Genomic DNA, 21,295 nt, shown 5'->3' with positions numbered 1-21,295 from the left:
TGGGATTTACTGAACTAACCCTCTGGTGTAGTACTCCAGGTTTTATTCACGTCACATCAAATTGCCAAAAGATTACACAATATGACAGGCATAAAATCAGAAATGTGCAGCAGCAAGATCACCTCTCAAGGGCAAAATTAGCAAATTAAATGGATACTAAAGATGTGGTGTTCTAGCTGTTCCAAAGGAATTTAAAGAATCCAGAACGGTGAAGGACAAAAACAAGTTGAGGATCAAGAAAGCAGTCATTGTCTGATGAGAGGCTTCTTAAAGTTTCTTCTTTACGAGGCCAGAAGAAGTCTTGGAAGGAGCTTGCTTAGCATCTGGCAGCTTTATCTGGATGCCATGGTGATCGTTTGCGAAAGCTCACAAAGATCGGAGTGAAAATCAGTGAACAAGAGTATTGTGGGGTGATGAATCAAGTCTGAAGCGGTGGTGTTGGGGAAGAAATCATGAATGCTGAAAATCAGACACATTTTAATAATTATGCCATTCCTATTGGACAGTGTCAAACATATTTTTTTAGCATGGCAACATTATGTTGTGAATTCATATTTGGAGGAAAAACAGCTAAGTAATCACTGACAGTGATGGACAGACCTCTACAGAGCCCAGACCTGAACATTATAGAGCTGAATATTATAGGATCATCTGGACAGAGAACAAAATCACAATGCCAAAGACCAACGATAAACTCTGGGAAGCGTTGAAGTAAGCGTGGTATGACATACCTCGATATTACCTGAGAAAATTTCAAGAGAGTCCACCAAAGACAGTTCAAGTTGTGAGATGCAAAGAGGAAGAAGTGCAAAAGAATGTCACATGGAATGGTGCCTTTGGCCTGTGGAAGCCATTTTGTTCTGATTTTATTTTGTGTTTTTTAATAATACTATGCACATACCTCCTGTATGTTCCAGAAGTGTCTTGATACAGGAACTGAAAAATAATTATGCATCGTCATTACAAGCTTATTTAAACAAATCTAATTGTGTTCTAAGACTTTCGCTCTATACTGTATTACAACAACTTCCACTTGGAGATGTGTCAGACAAGCTTAGGCTCCCAAATGATTGGAGAAATTAAAAGTAAAAAACAAACAAACACGGCTTTAGCGTTTAAAAGCACTAGTTGTAGTTGCGGGGTTGAATTTACTGTCTGATCGGGAATCGGAAAGAAAGCGCCTAAAGTGCACGGCCTCTGCTGGGAGACATTTTGGTCATGAACGAAGTCCTTACCGAGGACCTTCACTTTAGCTAACTAGCTACTAACGTTAGCTAACGGTGCATTCGGCGACTCAAATGTTGTCGCTGCAAACAGACATTTAATAGCCGCCAGTACTGTTAAAACTCGCGCTAAATAACCATAGATATAGTTGGCTAACAGCCTAGTCGGCTAAATGAGTGTTGCCTGAACGTGTTGAGTTGGGTTACCTTCTTCAGCAGAAGTAGAAGGAGCTACGGCCAGCTAATGATCCGTGATGAACTAGTTAGCCTTTCTCTATCCGACAACCGCGTTTCTGAACGAAAACAGTAAAACGTTTAATTGTCGAATTTAACATTGTGTGGCCTTAACTGGACCATTTTAACATTAACCGCTCGATGGCGTTTACGTGTGTGACCGTGACCGTGACCAGATCCACATCTCGCGAGATTAATACTGTTAGCGAGATGTAACTACTGCGCTATACACAGCTCGTGGCTGAAACCAACGTCAAGATGGCAAATAAATACATAAATAAATAAAGAGGCTGTATTTATTTGTCATCTGCAGTAAACATGCGGTGATGCATGCGTTGGGATAATTATGCAATCTAGTGACATAATTTACACTGAACGACATTTTAAATGTAACCTCAAAATGGTCCTGTTAGGTTGAATGAATAAATAAATGAATTAAATATCTATTTCGAACAAAAAATTAAAAATTAAAAACAAAATTTTAAAAAAAGGAAAAAAATGTACAAACATGAGTTCGAAAAGAAGCAGGAAGAATTCTAAACTTGTTAGCTCTCACCCCCGTATCACCCTATGATTCATTACAATATTACATGTTCCTATATATGATAAATGGATTTAATATAAAATATGCATCAATATTTAATCAATTGAATGCACTGATATACAGTATGTAATTGTACCATATACATAATCAATTTCTTTACAATAAATAAGTCATTTATAGATTGTTATATTATTATCTTTAGAAAACAGTTACAGTCAACAAATTGTGAACAAAAAAATTTTTCGAACAGGCGCACAAATGTCCAAAACTCCAACATTTGTCATCTTAACAATCGTGTCACACTGACAATGTGCCTCATGATACTCTGGATGCATCTGACAACGAGATCCTGTCCCCCAGAATGTCCACCAACTTTGCCAAGTTCTTCAGGAAGAGTGAGACAACAAATATTAATTTCCCTATGTTAAAAAGAATGGATAGAATTTTATGAAGTGTTGCATTCTGTGTTTATATTTCCATAAAACTTTAGAAAATGCAAAAAGTCACTGCAGTAAATGCTGTTTGTGTAGATAAGGCCTACTGTGCTCAGCCTTTCACTGCCCCAAATGTTCACAACAACAGACTTGAGACAAAGCTTAACTGAGGCACGTTTATTTATGTTAGACACTTTATTCAGTTTTTATTTGCTTTGCATACATACAAGCAAGCTTTAAAGAGTGAATAACAGAAAATGTATACGATAAAAATCATCCTGATAAAAGTAGAAATAAAGAAATGAAATCAAAATAAAAGAGCAAAACAGTCAGAAGGCATAAGAAAAGGTAAGATTCAAATGCTTTAAAGGCTCAAGGAGAGCAGTCAATGTATTTCACTCTCCATTATGCCAAAGCTCCATATTGTGAATATGATAAAGATGCAATCATTGTAACAGATTCTCATTTTGCTCAGAGTGCAGGCAAACACATGCATACAACAGTTCACCTTTAGATTTTCACAGAGTTTGATAACTCGGTTACTGTTGTTATATCACAAAGCACATTATCACAGTCACTACAAATGTTTTATTATGACTTCTAATAATTCAAACTGAAAACATTTCCACACTCAATGAAAAAATTACTCTTCTGGAAATTGTGTATTCACAGCTTTGAAAGCGTGTACCAGCTCCTGTTTTATACAATCGAACAAATCTGGGCAGAAAGTCAAAAAATTTCTAGTAACAATTAGATTCTTGGTAATCCCAGGCAGGTCTTATATGCACCAAAGCTGTATCCTTTACCTAGAAGGGAGAAATAAAATGCTTCAGTCATCTGGCATCATGTATTGTCCTTCTTAATGACACTACTTGTAATATACATTTTCGTGTTTGCATTAATTTTATGAGCAACAAAAGATAGTGATTATTTCTTATATACATCATCTGAGGTGTAAAGGTGCAACAATTTTATCCACTTTATAATATGGCAGAAAACATTACATGTGCAGACTAGCAGGTCTATGATGAACAGGTGAGGATTCTGGTGTGCAGAGCGATGCACCACAGTTAGAAGGCAGCAGAGAATAAAGGAGGATTTCTGCAAATGCTTCTTGATTATCTCTGTGTGTAAGATTAAACATTTTAACGGTTGAGTGGGCAGAATAAATGTGATCAGCAGGTTGAGCAATAAAAGAGATATAGGTTATAGATCGCTCTCTACTCCAGGCCACAGCTGCATGAAAATGTCACACTAAGTCGATTCTTGTTGTATATGCTACATATTGCAGCAGTCAGAGGTCGGATCAGTACTCACCCGCTGAGCCCTTCTTCTCCACAAGCCAGTAGCAGAAGCCTCTCCTGGCGCGGTCATTGAACACATTCCTGTACTGAGGCAGGTTTTGAGGTGACAAGCTGGGTTTTGGTGCGCCTAATGAAAGAGATTAAATAGTAATGCAAAGCAAATTCAAAAACTAAGAATTTGTCAACAAGCCTAACGTGGTACCTACTGTATGCTCGCACCATGGAGGGAACAGGGTCATTAGCTGCAGTTTCAGTCAAAGGAGGCAACAGACTGCTGGTGGTGGTGCAGGGCAGAGTAGGTTTTCCTCCATGTGATTCATACACTGAGGTATATAATGAAACCATGTTATAGACAGACTTTCCTTTGTTCTTTCTGCTCCTAATATTATAGAATTTTCACAAACCTGTGTCTTCTAACAACGAAGCTGGAAAGGATGCAAGATAACCTGGAACCTGAGTGGGATTAACTGTGCATAGAATCACTAGAATACAAAGCAACTCCTGATTGTTTTTACACATACGTCTCTGGAAGTGGAAGACATGTTTTATTCTATTCTTACCATTGTTTTCATTTTGCTCCAGTGATCAGTCTGGAGTTGTGGAAACATGACTGGATGATTCCTCGGCCAAAATGTCATGCTGGTGATGAAAACAGGAGGATCATGAATGCTGGATCCCTGCTGTAAACACATCCAGTACGTGTGTGAAAGCTCTGGACAGAGACGGATTACTTACAGCTCTCGCCTGAAGCGACTCGAGTCCCATGTTTTTCTCTTTTGCCCTGCCTGCATGTTCTTGATATTTCTGCAGCCGGCTGAACTCGTCTCACACATGCCAAGATGGGTTGTGTTACTTTGTCGCTTAGCAACATGTTCGGCAACAGTGTGCCCCTGCTGTGTAAACTGAAGCTGGTTATAACTTCAAGCTATGACATAACACTTACAATGGGCATTCTTCCTTGTAGACGTGCTAAATATAAATTCATTCAGCTTGTACCAAGGTTGATATCCTACATTTGATATTTTATGGCCACTGCCACAGTATCTGGCTTTAAAATATAAAAAAAAAAATACTGCTGTTCTGTATGTTGTTAAAACTTTATCAGTTTATTTCATATCAGAAAGATAAATGACAACAAAATTGAAATAAAATTCATTGTCATATGATGACATCAGCGAGTAATTCCTACATTATAAATCAGAAGATGAACTGATGAAAACCACTCCAACACACATCCAACTGTCCCATCCAAACATCCCAGTATAGTCCTTAACTTCAGTGGTTTGGTCTTTTCACCATCAGTGTCAAACTATTTCTTACAAAATAAACATAGGTTAATATAATTTCCTCAAAATGCTGAGAAATAAGATGACAATTTAAATTTTTTTTTTGTGGTGAACTTGCATCACTTAGAGGCTGAGCAGAAGGAAACACACTTTAAAGAACATTTCAATCAGTAACAAATATATCAATTATTTATTACAATTATAAACAGTGTTGCGGATATCATATTTGTCTGTCATGCAGTAATGTAATGCAATGAACCCAGTAATCACATTACAGTTATTAATAATCAGTTTCAGTTGCTACTTGTATTTTGAGGCGGTATAGCCTACTAAAAGTTCTCTTAGAATTACAAACTTTTTCTGTGACGTGCTCTTTTGGCTGGTTTTTACCGACTTACCTGCTGGTTTTGTGGGAATACTTTATCCAAGAGTATTAAATAAAGCTCTTGTGCCCCTTCCTCTTATTAGGATTTGGTATGTGGGCATATGAAAGGTTTAACGTTTCATTGCTAACTGGTAGTTGGTTGACAATGTTTCTCAGGTGATGTTGATGCATCAGGCAAAAACAATGCAATGAGACCTGTAATAAACTGCTTTCTACACAGGGCAAATAAGTAAAGTAATGGAGCCTATCCCAGCTGACTTAGGGCAAAGGCAGGGGACACCCTGGACAGGTCACCAGTCTATCACAGGGCTACACTTAGAGACAGACAACCAAGCACATTCACATTCACATTCACACCTACAGACAATTTAGAATCACCAATTAACCTTAACATGTTTTTGGACTGTGGGAAGAAGCCAGAGAACCCAGAGAGAACCCATGCTGCACGGGGAGAACATGCAAACTCCACACAGAAAGATCCCAGGCATCCTAACCGGGACGTGAACCGGATCTTCCAGCTGCAAGGCGACAGTGCTAACCACCGAGCCACCTTGCAGCCCCTGGTTATGTTCAGAGTTTGGGAATTAAATCGGCTGTAAGAAGTCTTTCCTTTTAATCAAATTGTTTCCTGATGATTTTCTATGAGACATACAGATTCTTAGGTGAGGGAATATCTGCAAACCCGTTGAGCTGAGACGAATGAAGTCACACAGCTACAGTAGCCACAAGGACCTACAAGCATTGATTTGGTGACGCAGAGAACACATGTTTTATACTTGGTTCTGTTTTGTTGCAAAGTCTGTTTTACACTGCAGAGAATACAAGACGGATCAGAAAACTGAAGTCTATTGGTATTAATCACAGAATATATTTAGTCAGTAATATCAATTTCACTTTGATTTTGCCAAAAACTAAAGTGATTCCCATGTGTCCATTACAGGACAGGTTTAGAACAAAATGCACGTATTGAATTTCAGCAAGTTTGAAATTTAACAGCTCTAATGTGCAGCTTTCACATTAGAAATAAGCATTGGGGTTTTAGGTTTTGCAGAGCCAGCTAACACAAAGAATGCTGGGCAATGTCAAACTTGCTTCATGGTACACCCTTCAGCTAAAATAACAAAGATGTTTTTGGAGGGGAGTTGTGCACTTAGCTGATGTAGGTAGGATCGTCTTTAAGCATTCCCATTAAGAATAAAAAAAAACCACACACACACACACACACATATATATATATATATAAAATCTCTCTACTGTGACTGCTGTCATATTACAGATAAAAACCTTTTTTTCTGCTGAGGAAGACAATAACTGCTGAGTGAATGTGACATACAGGCAGCAGATCAAACTGTCTCCTTTGCAGCAAGTGTAAGGCTTTACAGCAGCTGTGACTCATCCAAAAAAGTAACACCAGCATTTTATCTTGCTTCATAAGCTCTTTACTTTCTATGACTGTACAATACAGTATTGCTTTCCTCATATAATAAATGTCCATCAGGTTTCATGCCTCATTCCTCCTGGCCTTGTATCCTCTCCAGCAGATGCAGCTCTACTCGCTGGTTCATGCGGCGGAGATCTTTCAGCACGCTGGGTTGATCTTCAAGCTCCTCGTGGAGACAACGTGCAATTTCTAACCTCCTGTAGTCTTCTGGTCGTACAAGACGCCGAATAACCTGAAGAGCACGATCCTTGAGACTGTAGACTATACAAATCAAACAAATGTTTGTTAAAAATGTAGAAAGTTCTGTCAACACATCAATTTAAAATATAGGCAAACATCACATCAAAAATTTTGACCGAATCAAAATTAATTAATAATACAGTTCCTAAATTAAAACACCAGTCAAAATACTTTTCCAGTCTTGTCTTCTTGTAGCACTTTTAAAACACTTTGAATATCCCTGTGGAAGATCTGTAGATTTTTCTGTGTACTGATTCTGTGTTTCTGTAAAAGATTTCTGTCTATTTATGTATGGATACTTTGAGCTCTACAAACTAAATTCCATTCAGCTCAGTTTTGTAAAAGTGTGGTAGAGAAAAAACTGTGAAAAACAAAAACAAAAAAAGGCAGAGGTAACAGATTTTAAAGCCCTGCCACAGAAAACTAAAACGACCTGTCAGAGATGGAAAATTAGAACTATTTCTATAATTTGCTCCTCTAGAAACATCATACAACAACTTGTTAACAGCACCGTGCTCAATAGCAATTTGATAGCCTTTTAAAATACACAAATATGTTAAAATATGGGTATTTCCTGCCAGCCATGTGTGCTCACACTTGCTATACACACAATCATAACTGCATTCTCACAATACAAATACGTTAGGTCATTTGACTCATCTCACCTGGTAAAGTGATATTAACAAATATGGCATTTCCAGCCTCTGCTGGCTTCGGAAGAAACAGCTCTTTGCAGTTCACCTTCAGAGGCTCATCAGTCACTGCATCTCTGAATATCCACGGGTGACCTGGGAGAAACACACACAGAACATCTTTTTTTAAAAAAGGTTTTCTGACTCTTTCTTGGCAACATTTCACTGACCAGTTATATCAGGTCTCTCTAAACTGCTAACCAAAGCAACAACACTTTTACAGTTGATGTTATCAGATGACAGATTAGTCACCATTTTTGAAGTGCTGCTGTCAGGTTATATTTAAATATGACATCTAAAGCTGTCTGACTGTCTTGAGCAAAACCAAAAAGACAGAATGGATGTTTTTGGTCCCACTAACACCACAAAAACCATCATCGGCCATTTACGTCCACTGACAGCTGACTTCCCGCCATCTTTGACTCAGCACTGAAATCTGACTCTGTATGAAAGGGGGCTACTTTCAACTGAGAACCACTGCCTATCGGAAATCTATCCTTTGGATAAATGATATGAAGACTGTGACCACGGCATTATTTCCTCAAGGTTAGATGACTGTGAGTGTCTGTACCTGGTTATGGATCTGTCCTCTCTATTTCATCTGCAGCTGCTGCAAGACTCTTTATGAGTATCAATAAAAGAGAAAGTATTACATCTGCACTGGCATCCCTGCACTGCCGCTCAGTTAAATACACAAGTGGGAAAAAGAAAAAGGGGGTGGGGTTGGACGAGATAGAGGAAAGATGTAATAAAGGTGAGGTGGAAAGAACAAGGGATGAGGGTTGGAGAGGATGATGGAGGGAGGGTGGAGTGGTTAAGATGACAGAAAGAATAAGAGTACGGGAAAGAGAGGATGGAAGAGAAGACTGAAGGAGAAAGAAAGCGTGAATAGAGGGGGAGATGGAGAAAGCTCCTGTTGTCCATCAACTAACAAGCTGCTGCCTCCTCAACCGTCCTGTCACTATCACTCCATCCTGCCCATTCAACTCCAGCAGCCTTCCTCCTTCTTCTTCTTCTTCTTCTCCTCCTCGTTCACTTTCATGTCGATCTCAATGATTTTTTTTCCCCATCATCATCATCATCATCATCATCATCATCAGATCTTTCCATTGCTCCTCCAGCACTTTCTTGCTCTGCATGAGTTCTTTTCTTTCCTTTTCAACATTGTTTTTTTTTTTTTGCTGCAGTTCTTGGTTCGCCAACAGAGCACGGGATTCCTCGATCCAGGCCTTTTCTTTTGGGAGGTTTTCAGCTTTACAGAGAGCGACAGAGAGACTCTGGTTCTCCTGCTGGAGTTTCAGGATCCCACTGTCTCCCTGTTCCAGCTGCTCCCTGAGCTCCAATACATGTGTTGATAGAAAACTCGAAGTAACTCACATTTCTGAGAGAAACTAACACTTGTTTTAGCACCATGCCATAAACAACATGACAATATGTTACCTACAATAGATAAGTGACATACTGGAAAAGCCCTCTTACCGACGAATGTAGTCATCTTTCGACCCGTTCCTGGCTGCAAATCCTCGTACGCCCGCGGCTCCCCTCGATAATCTATCCATAACGGCCGGACGCGATAAGGGCTGCGGTTACAAAACACAGCATGAACGGGTATCCGACTGTTCAGAGAACGAACCAGGGGGAGAGACTGCTCTCCCTCCTGAGGCATTGGTGCTTTTTAACGGGAAATCGTTGGCGCAGACAGATTAGCTATGTTGCTAACACCCGCTGGCAGCTAGCTAAATGTTCGCTGTCGTCGGCGCAAGAAACTCATCGGACTGACGATATCTGTATATTTTATAACTTGTCCAATTACTTTTAAAGATTACAAAAACAGGCCCCGTTTCAAATAACTCATTAACAGCCCAGCAAGGAACTGTTTCTTGTCGCTTCTTCGTAACTTGTTTGTTTACGTTCACTCTTCCTGATGAACGCTGTCGGACCTCGAACTATTCTGTTCTCTGATTGGTCGACAGATGTGTGACGACATGTCGGGCTCAGGCGCTGTGGTTGGTGCGTGCTGTGAATTGAAAAACGGTACGTGCTGTACGTGGTGCAAACTGAATGATAGTGATCTCACATAAATAAACAGAACTGGTGATGTTGTTTAAATAGTATACTGTGCAGCTAGTATGTTCAGCATGTTAAGTTAAAATTCCAGTAGGCTTTCTATTTTTCATTTTAGGCCACATTCCAGAGGAATATAGCCCACTAGCCTTTCATTGCATTGAATTTCTCCCTTTGTAATTAGGCTACTCTGCAGAGTATGACATCCAAAACTGTAAAGTATGATACACGTTAAGACTAAACTGACCAACAGTACACAAAGCAGTCAAAATGATCTCCACCCTTACAACCTACCTTACAACGTGGCACATTTAAATATCAATATTATTCCAATAAAACGCTCTGACATGGGTCATTCTGCAGAAAAACAGTTTATTTGTTTGTTTTTTAATTGATTCCTTCAGTGTTCTGTTTAGCTGATGATAAGTCTAGTCATCATTAGATATATTGCACATTTAAAGCAACAGCCCTTGGGCCAAATTGCTTTCCAGTAAAAAATTAGGATTAGCATGACAAATTAAACTAATAAGTTTAAATATTAAGGATGAATAATTTTTATTTATGGTGTGACTTTACTTGAATAGTTTAAATATTAATATTAACCACAGAAATCGTAGGGGGGAAAAAATCATACAAAATACATCTTGTCCTCACGAATACATGCAAAATTATTAATGATAGACATTTAACTGACTAATTTAGAACTTAAGTAACTACTAAAGGAAATGATCTATATACTTTTTCGATCTTTAGTTATTAAATACCCATAACGTTAACACTTGATAACAAATAATATCAAGCTGGTTTGGGGCTTGTGAGTATGACAGCAGTAAATAACAAATAAGACAAAACATCTTACTGTTATATTACCTGAAACTAACTTTAACGAAAATTAGTCAGAAATAACTGCCTTCGATTTTTATTATTAATACAAATGCAGCCTTTTCTGGACTTTTCTTCAGCAAAGAAAACAAATCAGACTTAAGACCAGACGACTTAATGAATATGAGCTCCACCCAGCTTGATCCTCACATAAAACACTGGGGGCACAGCAGCAGACACCTTCCAGACTATTTCCATCCTGAACTCAACAGCAGAGGTTCACTTCACCTTTAACACGATTTTTAAAAGTATCTATGATGGTAGATGGGGAAAACGGTTGCGACTCTTAAATCGTTGCTTTGAATTTTGATGCACGGTTTTAAACTTCTTTTCTTTTTTTAAGAATACAATTACGCACAGATTGCTGGAAAATATTTCTTTCGGAAAATTCTGAGTTTTAAAGGACTATAATTAGACTTTCTGTTAATTTACTCCAGAATCTTTTTTTTTTTTTTTGGCAAGTCCAAATTGTGCCAAACACAATGCGCGCCCTGAATGACAGTTTGTTTGGGGACGCGGAGGATGTGGACAGAGATGAGAGTTTAGCCAAAGTGGAGATCGCGCTGCTCAGTGCCATCTTCATGAGCGCCGCCATCCTCAACACCGCGCTGCTCTTGGTCCTCTGGAGACAGCGCAAACAGATGTCCAGGATGCGCATCTTCGTGTTCCACCTGTGCCTGGCGGACCTGGTGGTCGCTTTCTTCCAGGTGTGCCCGCAGCTCATGTGGGACATCACGGATAGATTCGTCGGTCCAGACCTGGTGTGCCGTCTCGTAAAGTACCTTCAAGTTCTCGGCATGTTTTCATCGACTTACATGATCGTGGCCATGACAGTCGACAGACACCAAGCTGTCTGCAACCCGATGGTAAAGTTTCAGCGGACGCGCACAAGACTGAACATCCCCGTGTGCTTGGCGTGGGGGATTTCCCTGCTGGGCAGCTTGCCGCAGATTTTTATTTTCTCACAGGTTGAGGTTGCACCCGGAGTGTTTGACTGCTGGGCTAATTTCATCCAGCCTTGGGGGCTGCAGACTTACATCACCTGGACCACGCTCGTCATTTTTGTTCTACCGGTTATTACAGTTGTTGTTTGCCAAGTGCGCATCTTCAGAGCCATTCAGGTCAACCTTTACCAAAAGACTCAACAGCTGGGAAGCGTTGGTGTCCCGCTGCCTTCCAGGGCCAGCGGTGTGGCCGGCATGTCCAAGGCCAGGGTGAAGACGCTGAAGATGACGGTGGTCATAGTGCTGGCTTACATCATGTGCTGGGCTCCCTTCTTCACTGTCCAGCTGTGGTCCGCCTGGGACCAAAATGCGCCTAAAGAAAGTAAGTTACTGCGTATTTCTAGCGGCTGTTCGGTGTAACTAACCTAGATCACGCTGCATTTTGTTTTTTTGTTTTTTAAATATCTGATATTTAGAATCAGAGCCTCGACGTGCTTGTGCGTATGTAAGCACAAAGAAGATTCAATATTTACAGGTGCCTGGCGTTATTCATTTGCAAACACGTGACGCATTGCCGTGTTCCTCTTATTCCAGCTGCGACTTTCACCATCCTGATGTTGCTGGCCAGCCTGAACAGCTGCGCAAATCCCTGCATTTACCTCCTGTTCAGCGGACAGTTTCCTAAGAGGCTGGTGAGGCTCCTGTGCCGGCGGCATTCCGAAGGTAAAGACTCGATGCATGAGGAGGCGACGCTGGTGAGCACTTTGTACATGAGCTTCAAAAACGTCTCAGAGTCCAAGTTAGGGTAACGCCGTGCGGGGAAACGCACAAAAAGACTGCGCGCCTTGAGGTGCTGCTTGTCATTTCTCTCTGCATTTGAACGACTCTTTGTCTTAAATAATGAGCACACGCACTTTATCTAGTGGACGGCCTGGTGAGTCCACAAGCAGTCCAAAAAAGCTATCCAGATGTGGTTGGATGTTGGTGTTTTGTTGTGCTGCTGGACCGACATACTTTGGAAAAGAATGAGCGGAGAGTTGTAAAAAACTCACAGGTATCATGACATCCAATTGTAAGACACGTTTCTTGTGAAATAAAACATTCTTCACAATTAATAGAAGTTGGATATGGACATTCAGTGGTATTTATTTTGCACAAATGGAATTTTGAGCAAAGTGCAAGTAATTAAAGTACAGTATCTTAAATCATATCCCAGTCCTCGGGGTTGAGCTCAGAGACATAGGATACAGGACATACTGCATCTGTAGCTTCATTTTCCAAAGTAAAAGCAGTTACAATGCCTGAAAGTGAGCACAAATGCAGACATGCTGTTTACAGCATGAACGTACTGCCACAAAAACTGTTGTTGTAACATTGCTGTATTTAAACATTGTGAAATACACTGGTCAGTTCTGTTAATGTTCCCTGTGGTGAATACCTGTTTTAAGATCACCTACTGAGAGACTGTATGTGTTAAAAAAAATGTTTATGCTGTAACCAACTGTACAGAACAAGTGTGAAATAAAGTCAGATTGTCAGACCTGCTTTGTCTTTTCACTTGGGTTACACACATATTTTATACTATAGGACTATTTTATGAATTTCACAATTGGAAAAGTAATTATTACAATTATATTAAAAGGCTAAAATGTAGTTGGCATTCAGTCACTTTGTTGTTTAAACAGAGATCACATTGTCTACATTCTCAATGCACCTTTCCATTTATTTTACAGTTGACCACATGTTATGAAAAGATATTAGCCAGATCCAAACATGCTGTATGTCATACATACCATGTGCACTACCTGCACGTAAAACAGAAAAAAACAGTGATGGGGAATCTTCAAAGAGCCAGTATAACAAAGGCTGACACAGCCTGAGAAATGGGACACATGCTCATGCATGGAATGTGGCCATATATACTGTTCACACCCAGATAAGTACAAGTCAGGATAAATAGTTTTTATTAATGTAAAATAACTCTGGTCAGGACTTGGGCTCAACACCGAAAATCAGTCATCATTTTCTTTCAGCCGTTAGACAATAATAAATCTAATGCTGCATTATGAGCCCAGACTGGATGCAGGTCATTAGTGTCTGTTGCCTTTGTGATGTAGTTGAATATGAGCAACAGTGGCAGCTAACTGAAGATGTGGACAGGTTTTGGTAGAGTCACTATGACAGCTGTGTCTCAGTTTCATTACAGAATTGTACAATGACTCAATAACTTGACCTACATGGCACCATCTTAAGTTTGGAGACATGAGCAGAAATATAATGTTATTGTATGTAGTGCTATTGTTATTAGTTATATCTCACCTCCTTGCTACTGACGATGTTTCCTTTGTGACAACAGTTTGTGCAAGTAGCAGAGGATTTCTTGTGACATTCAGTGGGAATGTGTTTACCTTTCTCCTGTTGAGGAATCCTTCTGATACCTTCTCCATATGCAAGTCGGAGCTTTTGGTCGGTTCTCGAACTGGAGAGATAAAAATCAGGTAAATGTTGGAGAGCAGTCTGCCATCTCTGCTACCAGTCACAAAATCGATGTCCTCTTCTTAATAAAATTAAGGGAAGCAGCTCAGTTTTCCACCGTGACAAGAGCAAGCATAATAAGGAGTTAGTTCCAGGAAGGACCCCATGTTCTCTGCAATTAGGCAGAAAAATATGTGCATATATCTGCATCAGCAATTAGCCAAAATGAGTTTGAAAAATACTGGATATCAGCAACATCCAATTTCATGCATAGAGCACTCCTGATGATTTAGGTGGTTTGACATTCACACAGGTCTGCACACTGTACATGACATCTCTCAAGTGAGACGTTTGTTGACTCTTTAAGAAAGTAACAGGGCACTGTCCAGATTTTTAAAAGGGAATGTGTTATTAAAGTATGACTAAACAGTTTTACCAAGCAGGTGAAAACATAATACTCAATCTAGGTTAAACTAAAATCATTTACTGAAACAGAAACAGTTGAGGTAGTGTAGATGGCAAAGAACAAACATGATACTCACCTTTAGAAAAGGACTATAATGTTTTTGTTTGTTTGTTTTTTAAAGTAATCAAGGAAAACAATAAATCTTGTGAAAATTTAGACTATTTCTGCATTATGAGACCACACTAGATGCAGGTCATTTGTATTTGTTGGTTATGTGGTAGAGTGAATAAGAGCAAAAGTAGCAGCTTACGGAAGATGTGGAAAGGTTTTGTGAGTTGTTAGTGTTACTATGGCATATTTTATACACAGATGTTAATTCCATTACAGGAAGGGCCTGATGTTCTCTGCAATCATGTGGGGGAAAAAATGTGCATATATCTGCATCAGTAATCAGCCAAAATGGGTTAGAAACTATCAAATATCCGCAATGTCCAATTTCATGCATCCCTACTGCATATTCATTCACACCACTCCTGATGATTTAGGTAGTTTGACATTTACACGGGTCTGCACACTGGTAGCTATATGACATACCTCAAGTGAGACTTTTGTAAGCTGTTTAAGAAAGAACAGGCCAGTGTCCAGATTTTTTAAAAAAGGAATGTGTAGGCAAATAGCCATACCAAGCAGCAAAAACATAATACTGTATGTTGGTCAAACGTCATTTAAATACACAACTGACCCCTATCATCTCTGATTCATTTTAACCATTATTAAAAATTGTAAGGAGTATAGAAAAGATTTTTTATTTATTTTTTCATTCAAAGACATTTAAAAATGAGCCTTACTTTTTAATGTACCAAACTGTAGATGGGAAGTAAAAACTGCGTTAGTGGTCGACTGATATGTAATGTTTTTTTCCAAAGTCGAGGAAGACAAGAAATTAAGGTGTCGAAATTTAGACTAACATAAACCCCAACACAAATACTTTTGTTTACATATGTGTACATATTGTAAACTACCAAAAAAAAAAAAACAATACAAATAACTGCAAAACAGCCAAACTTCAGATTAAATAATCGGCACAATATACTGATAGTACCCCCTTTGTTCAAACACAAGGAAATGTATTTTGTGACACAAAGGAGGACACTTCACTGCTAGCCATAGGGAAGGCTAATCTGTTTATACCATCCAATTTTATTTACTCAAGTAGTGAGTAAATGCTGAAACCTTTCATTTATGTCATTACATTAGGATGTGCAAATTCAGATACAATGAAACAATATAACTTTGAAGGAGGCTGGAAATAAATACATCTTTACAAAATAATACATTAAGGCGACTTTTGCTGCAACAAGTTGGTAATAAATCATTTTTACACATTTTTTGTGTGCAAAACATTGTTGTTTCCCTAAGACATTTCTGTTAGATACTCTTTTTCTTTGCTATTTTGAAACATTGTACCCAGCACCGATTGTTAGTTTTGAACTTAAACAATTTCCTTTACATCAAACAAGGGACTATATGTGTGTAATGGTGAATTCAAATCAGTGGAACAGCTGACAACATAATAAAGTGAATGCGAGTTGCTGCAGCCAAAATTTTAAAAGAATCACTCAGTAAAGTGAGGTATTGTCCAAGTACGATGACAGCTTTGTCATCATCCTCCTGTCACCCACCACTTCCACAGGATCCAGACTGCTGCCCAGGACGGAGCTGGCCTTCTTCACCAGCTTGTTGAGACTCTTCCTCTCAGCTGCCGTGATGCTGCTGTTCCAGCAGACCACACCATAAAAAATGGCTGATGCCACCACGGAGTCATAGAAAGTCCTTAGGAGGCCTTACTGCACACTGAAGGACCTCAGTCTGCGCAGCAGGTGGAGTCTGCTCTGACCTTTTTTGTACAGAGCCCGAGTGTTAACGGTCCAGTCTAGATTGATCCACACTTTGAAAACAAACCTTTTGTACAGGAAATGTGTAAACCTAACGCTCTGTATCCTTGACATGCCGTCACCACCATTGACTTTAGAAATAGTAATTGTTCAAAGAAATAAATAAAAAATAATAACAAAATCATGGTCTCTACTGAGGGGCTCCAAAGCAATTACACGCAGAAGCCTGTTAATGCAGTTTTTAGTGATTGTGCTTCTAAAATACAAAGTATATTGGTGCACCAGTGTTTGAAGCAAGCATGCCCCATTATTGGGTAAAAACAGGTAATAAACGTGATGTTTGTGTGTTATTGTTTTGTTTGTTTTTTTTGTCTGTTTTTACTTATTAAGTCTGTATGAACTCATCTTCTGTTTTACTAAGGGAAAGTATTGGAGGTCGTGTAGGAAGCATTTAAAATCTGAATGAGCAGGTTGTCAGTGTGTGTACAGAGGTTTTATGTGTGTGTGTCTCCATTGTCAGTGTATGTGCGCAGCTTTACGATGTGTTCATTTTGGTTTTCAGTATGTGTAGGAGTGAATTGTGAGTGTATGTCCTGTTATTTAACGTGTTTTGCTCAAAATCGTATAGATATCAGTGTGTTAACAGTAAATTATGAGTGTGTGTGTGTGTGGTGTATGTGCACATATTTTGAATGGCTTTCACCTTACACAGCCTCACAATCAACAGTTACATCACACAGTTGAGTTATGTATGAGGTTGTAACAGGGCCAACGTCAGCATATTCTGTCAGAACTCATCCACAACTTACAGCAACATGTTTCCTCCAGTTCGACGTTGAGTTCTTGGAGGCTGAAATGTCCACATGTTTGGGAAGACACAGCTGACAACGAGTGACATAACTGTTGTTTTTGGTAGAACGTCAGGTAAACATTGGTCATATGTAAAACCGGGGGGATGCTCTGTCTCCGGCTCTGAATCACGGCGTCTTTTGTCGCCATTGTTGATAGCGGGGTGCTTTTCCTTTGCACATCAACAGAGTGCTTGCTGCTGCCGCGGAGAGTTTGTGTGCAATCACGTGACTGTCTGGCTTCATTTGATTGGTCACACAGAGTCACGTGATGGAGACTGTGGCGGAAGTGTCTCCATCAGAGGAAAATAATGCCATTATTTTTGATATATTTCAGTCAAAAGTGAAGGTATAAAGCCCAGTGTATTGGAGTAAAAGTCCCATTTTTTCATAAGAATTGTACTCAAGTAAAAGTAAAAAGTGTTTTGTACAAAAACTACTCTCACAAATACAATTTATCCCAAAATTTACTTAAGTAAATATAACGGAGTAAATGTAACGTGTAGCGACCCACCACTGGAAATGACACTGATATGTAAAGTTAGGGACAAAAGTTGGGGGCCCAGTGACACATTTCAGCCCCTGGGACTGCTTAGGTTGTTGATGCGGCCATGGATCACACCGCACCGACATGACAGCTCTCTGAACTGTTAGCTGCGTTAGCCAAACACATGCTAAAGCATTTTAACAAGGAAACCCTTCGTTTTTACAGTCCACTGGCAGCCATAAAAACAGCACTCACTCCAGCCACCAGCCACCATCTCCAGCACTGCCCTCCTCGTCCTCCTCCTGCAGCACCGTCGAGGAAGAACATCCACATCCGTCCGTTTCCGCGGCTGTCACCGCCCAGCTGCAGGAGCGAAGTAAAGGTGCCACACAATCGACAGCTTCTTCCAAAAAAAATCCCGCACCATGGCGAAAGTGAGCATAGCAACGAGACACCGAGTGGTCAGTCTGCACCAGCAGGGTCTCTCCCAGGTGGAGATCTCGCGGCAGACAGGTGTTTCCAGATGTGCGGTCCAGGCGCTGCTGCAGAAGCACAAAGAGACGGGGAAGGTGGAGGACCAGAAGCGCAGCGGTCGGCCGAGGAAGCTGAGCGGAGCCGACGAGCGCCACATCAAGCTGACCTCCCTGCGGAACAGGAAGATGTCCAGCAGCGCCATCACATCAGAGCTGGCGGTGACCAGCGGGACCCTGGTGCACCCGTCCACCGTCCGGAGGAGTCTGGCCAGAAGTGGCCTTAATGGAAGACGTGCAGACAAAAAGCAAGTCCGACAGTGTGAAAAAAGCAAAGAGAAGAGACTCACCAGTGCAGGGATACATGAGAACAGAGGTGATGACAAATGGGAGCAGGAGCTCTGGACTGATAAGTCAGAATTAGAAATATTTGACTCAAAGGTGGAGGCTTGAGAGCGCCACAAGGATGAGTGTCTGTAAGCAAAGGTGAAGCATGTTGGAGGTTTCTTGAAGGTTTGGGGTTACATTGCTGCAAATGGTCTGCTCAAAGCTGTGAAGTGCAGGGAGATTCCTGTCAGTAATCTCAAATATACAGAGTCATGAAGAGCTGTCCTCAGCAGCAAGATGAGGAAGAGGGAGTCCTACAGCAGATAGTGTTGTTCCCTCAGAGCCCAGACCTCAACATCATGGAGTCACAGTTCTATTACATGAAAAAACAAGATACTAAGCGTGCCTTAATTCACAGAAAACTGTGGCAAGCTCTCCAAAAATATATGAAATATATACCCAAGTATCTGTGTATATGTTGTATATGTTATATATTTACATAGACAGCTTAATGTTAAGCTCATGTTAAATGTAGATGGCAAAGTTGTAATACATATCCAGTAATGTTTCTGCTCTGTTCAGTGGAACAAAAAATGATTTGATATTTGCGTCAAAGAAAAATGTGGAGCACAAGTGTTTTTGCTTTAAAAAAAAAAAAAAAAGCTTTTTAGTTATTTTTTCTACACTGATTTAAAAAGTGAAATTAGATTACACTTAGAGAAAAAGTGTCTTTGTTGAGTTTCTTGCTCTGCTGCTTATTAAAAGGTTTGTTTTATCAGAACACACGTTATTGAAAAGTTTTAATCTGGGCATCCATCCATCCATCCATTATCTATACACCGCTTAATCCTCCCTAGGGTCGCGGGGGGGCTGGAGTCTATCTCAGCTGACTTAGGGTGAAGGCAGGGAACACCCTGGACAGGTCACCAGTCTATCACAGGGCTACACTTAGAGACAGACAACCAAGCACACTCACATTCACACCTACGGACAATTTAGAATCACCAATTAACCTCAACATGTTTTTTGGACTGTGTGGGAGGAAGCCGGAGAGAACACACGCTGCACGGGGAGAACATGCAAGATTTTCACTTTGCAGGCTGTGGCTCAGGTGGGAGAGCGGGTTGTCCTCCAATTGCAAGGTTGACGGTTCAATCCCCCAATCCCCTGCCTCTCCACAGTGGAAGTGTCCTTGGGCAAGACACTAAACCTGAAGTTGCTCCCAATGGCAGGTAGTACCTTGCATGGCAGCTCTGTCACCATTGGTGTATGAATGTGTGTGTGAATGGGTGAACGAGAAACACATTAAGTGCTTTGGATAACAGCGCTATACAAGTAAGTGCAGACCACTGAAAACAATCAGAAACTATTAAACTCCAAAACACGACTCAATATATGCTTAGAAGTAACAGATCGCACTGCTTTCATGATCCCTTTACATTGACCAACATCCATTTAATTCCTATTGCATGTACTACCCTGGATGAAATCACGCTTTACAGATTATTAATCTTTTCCCCCTGCTAGATCCTTTTACATTTGCTGCATCAACCTGATTTCCTCAGTTATCAGTAATTTTTTATTTGCTCTTAAAATAGCAAGGTTCAATCTAGTGAAGGCTCTAAATGAAATAACACAATTCATCCTCATCTCCATTTTCTCGAAATATAAAAAGCTCAGTAGCATTACAGCATTACAGAAAGATAAGGTATGATAACTCCTAATGACAGGGAGGCATGGAGAAGAAAGCAGACAGATCAATTTCTCCTGTACATGATTGTTTCTCCATTCATTCATTTTTTAAAAAACTGTTTACTGTTTTCTGTGTTCTCCTTAGACAAACATATATCTCACTTATTTTATGGATATAATTCAATGAATATACGCCTGATAACATAGGTGCAGGATGTAAGTATTCAAGTTTCACTGTACATTTTTAGTCTCACCAGAAAATTACACAAGCATAAACAACATAATGTGTCCATCTAGCATTATGACATGGACACAGGCTGTAATTGAAAATAATGAAGTGTAATATGTACATGCATCACTTAAACACAAACCATGTTTACGTGGCAACGCGCGCATAGACATCTTACGTCACACACAAATGAGTATTACCCACAAGAAGATACAGTCTACTGCTGTGATAAGATCATTTCCACCAAGGGTCTAATTGCTCCTTTGTTCTGTATCACACAGTATTTATTAGTAGATGCTGTGTGTCTCAAGTGATTGTAGTATAATAACAGCTGCATCTGAAAGGTCCAGTCACTGTTTAATCAGTACCCCTGGATAAAACTGCACCATGAGGACCAAAGAAACCTCCAAGCAACTCTGTTTAAAGGGTAAGTTAAAAGCACAAGTCAGGGGATGGATGCAAGAAAATGTCAAGACTAGATATCTCCCCTCACCACAGGCATCTCTTCAACTGCACTCTCTCACCTCTATGTCTCAAGTGCAAAACTGATGTGGGAACTTTGACTCATTGTCTCTGGTCGTGCCACAAACTTCAAAGTTATTGGGCTGAAATTATAAGTGAAATGGAGAGAATTTTTCATGTTAATATAGATATGGACCCTGTATCCCTGATTCTAGGTCTTCCAAGTGACTATTTGAAAACACCAGTCAACAAAAGACTGTATAATATTCTAACGTTTGCAGCTAGGAAAAATATTCTTTTACAGTGGGTCAGTGATAAGGCCCCCTCTGTC

At 40.0% G+C, this 21,295-nt stretch overlaps 2 protein-coding genes and 1 long non-coding RNA gene across 3 annotated transcripts; 1 reads left to right on the top strand and 2 right to left on the bottom strand.

Moving 5' to 3' along the window:
* Positions 1-2,597: 2,597 nt before the first annotated feature.
* LOC103366602 (uncharacterized) lies at positions 2,598-4,034 on the bottom strand. Its single transcript, XR_520674.1, has 3 exons — positions 3,946-4,034; positions 3,753-3,866; positions 2,598-3,241 (listed from the first exon to the last, which is right to left on the bottom strand). It is a non-coding gene; the product is annotated as an uncharacterized LOC103366602 (long non-coding RNA).
* A 1,975-nt stretch (positions 4,035-6,009) lies between these two features.
* Positions 6,010-9,724, bottom strand: vhl (von Hippel-Lindau tumor suppressor). The gene is made up of 3 exons (XM_008294368.1): positions 9,263-9,724; positions 7,757-7,879; positions 6,010-7,112 (listed from the first exon to the last, which is right to left on the bottom strand). The coding sequence occupies exons 1-3, from the start codon at positions 9,447-9,449 to the stop codon at positions 6,919-6,921; spliced, it is 504 nt and encodes a 167-aa protein (XP_008292590.1). The 5' UTR covers positions 9,450-9,724; the 3' UTR covers positions 6,010-6,918.
* A 1,487-nt stretch (positions 9,725-11,211) lies between these two features.
* LOC103366600 (vasopressin V2 receptor-like) lies at positions 11,212-12,630 on the top strand. Its single transcript, XM_008294366.1, has 2 exons — positions 11,212-12,055; positions 12,268-12,630. The coding sequence occupies exons 1-2, from the start codon at positions 11,212-11,214 to the stop codon at positions 12,480-12,482; spliced, it is 1,059 nt and encodes a 352-aa protein (XP_008292588.1). The 3' UTR covers positions 12,483-12,630.
* The last annotated feature ends 8,665 nt before the right edge of the window (positions 12,631-21,295 follow it).

Source organism: Stegastes partitus, unplaced genomic scaffold (assembly GCF_000690725.1).
Source record: "Stegastes partitus isolate 25-593 unplaced genomic scaffold, Stegastes_partitus-1.0.2 Scaffold956, whole genome shotgun sequence".
NCBI classification, from domain to species: domain Eukaryota; kingdom Metazoa; phylum Chordata; class Actinopteri; family Pomacentridae; genus Stegastes; species Stegastes partitus.
Note: the sequence above shows the minus strand (reverse complement) of the source record. Positions and strands in the feature narration are given on the sequence as shown.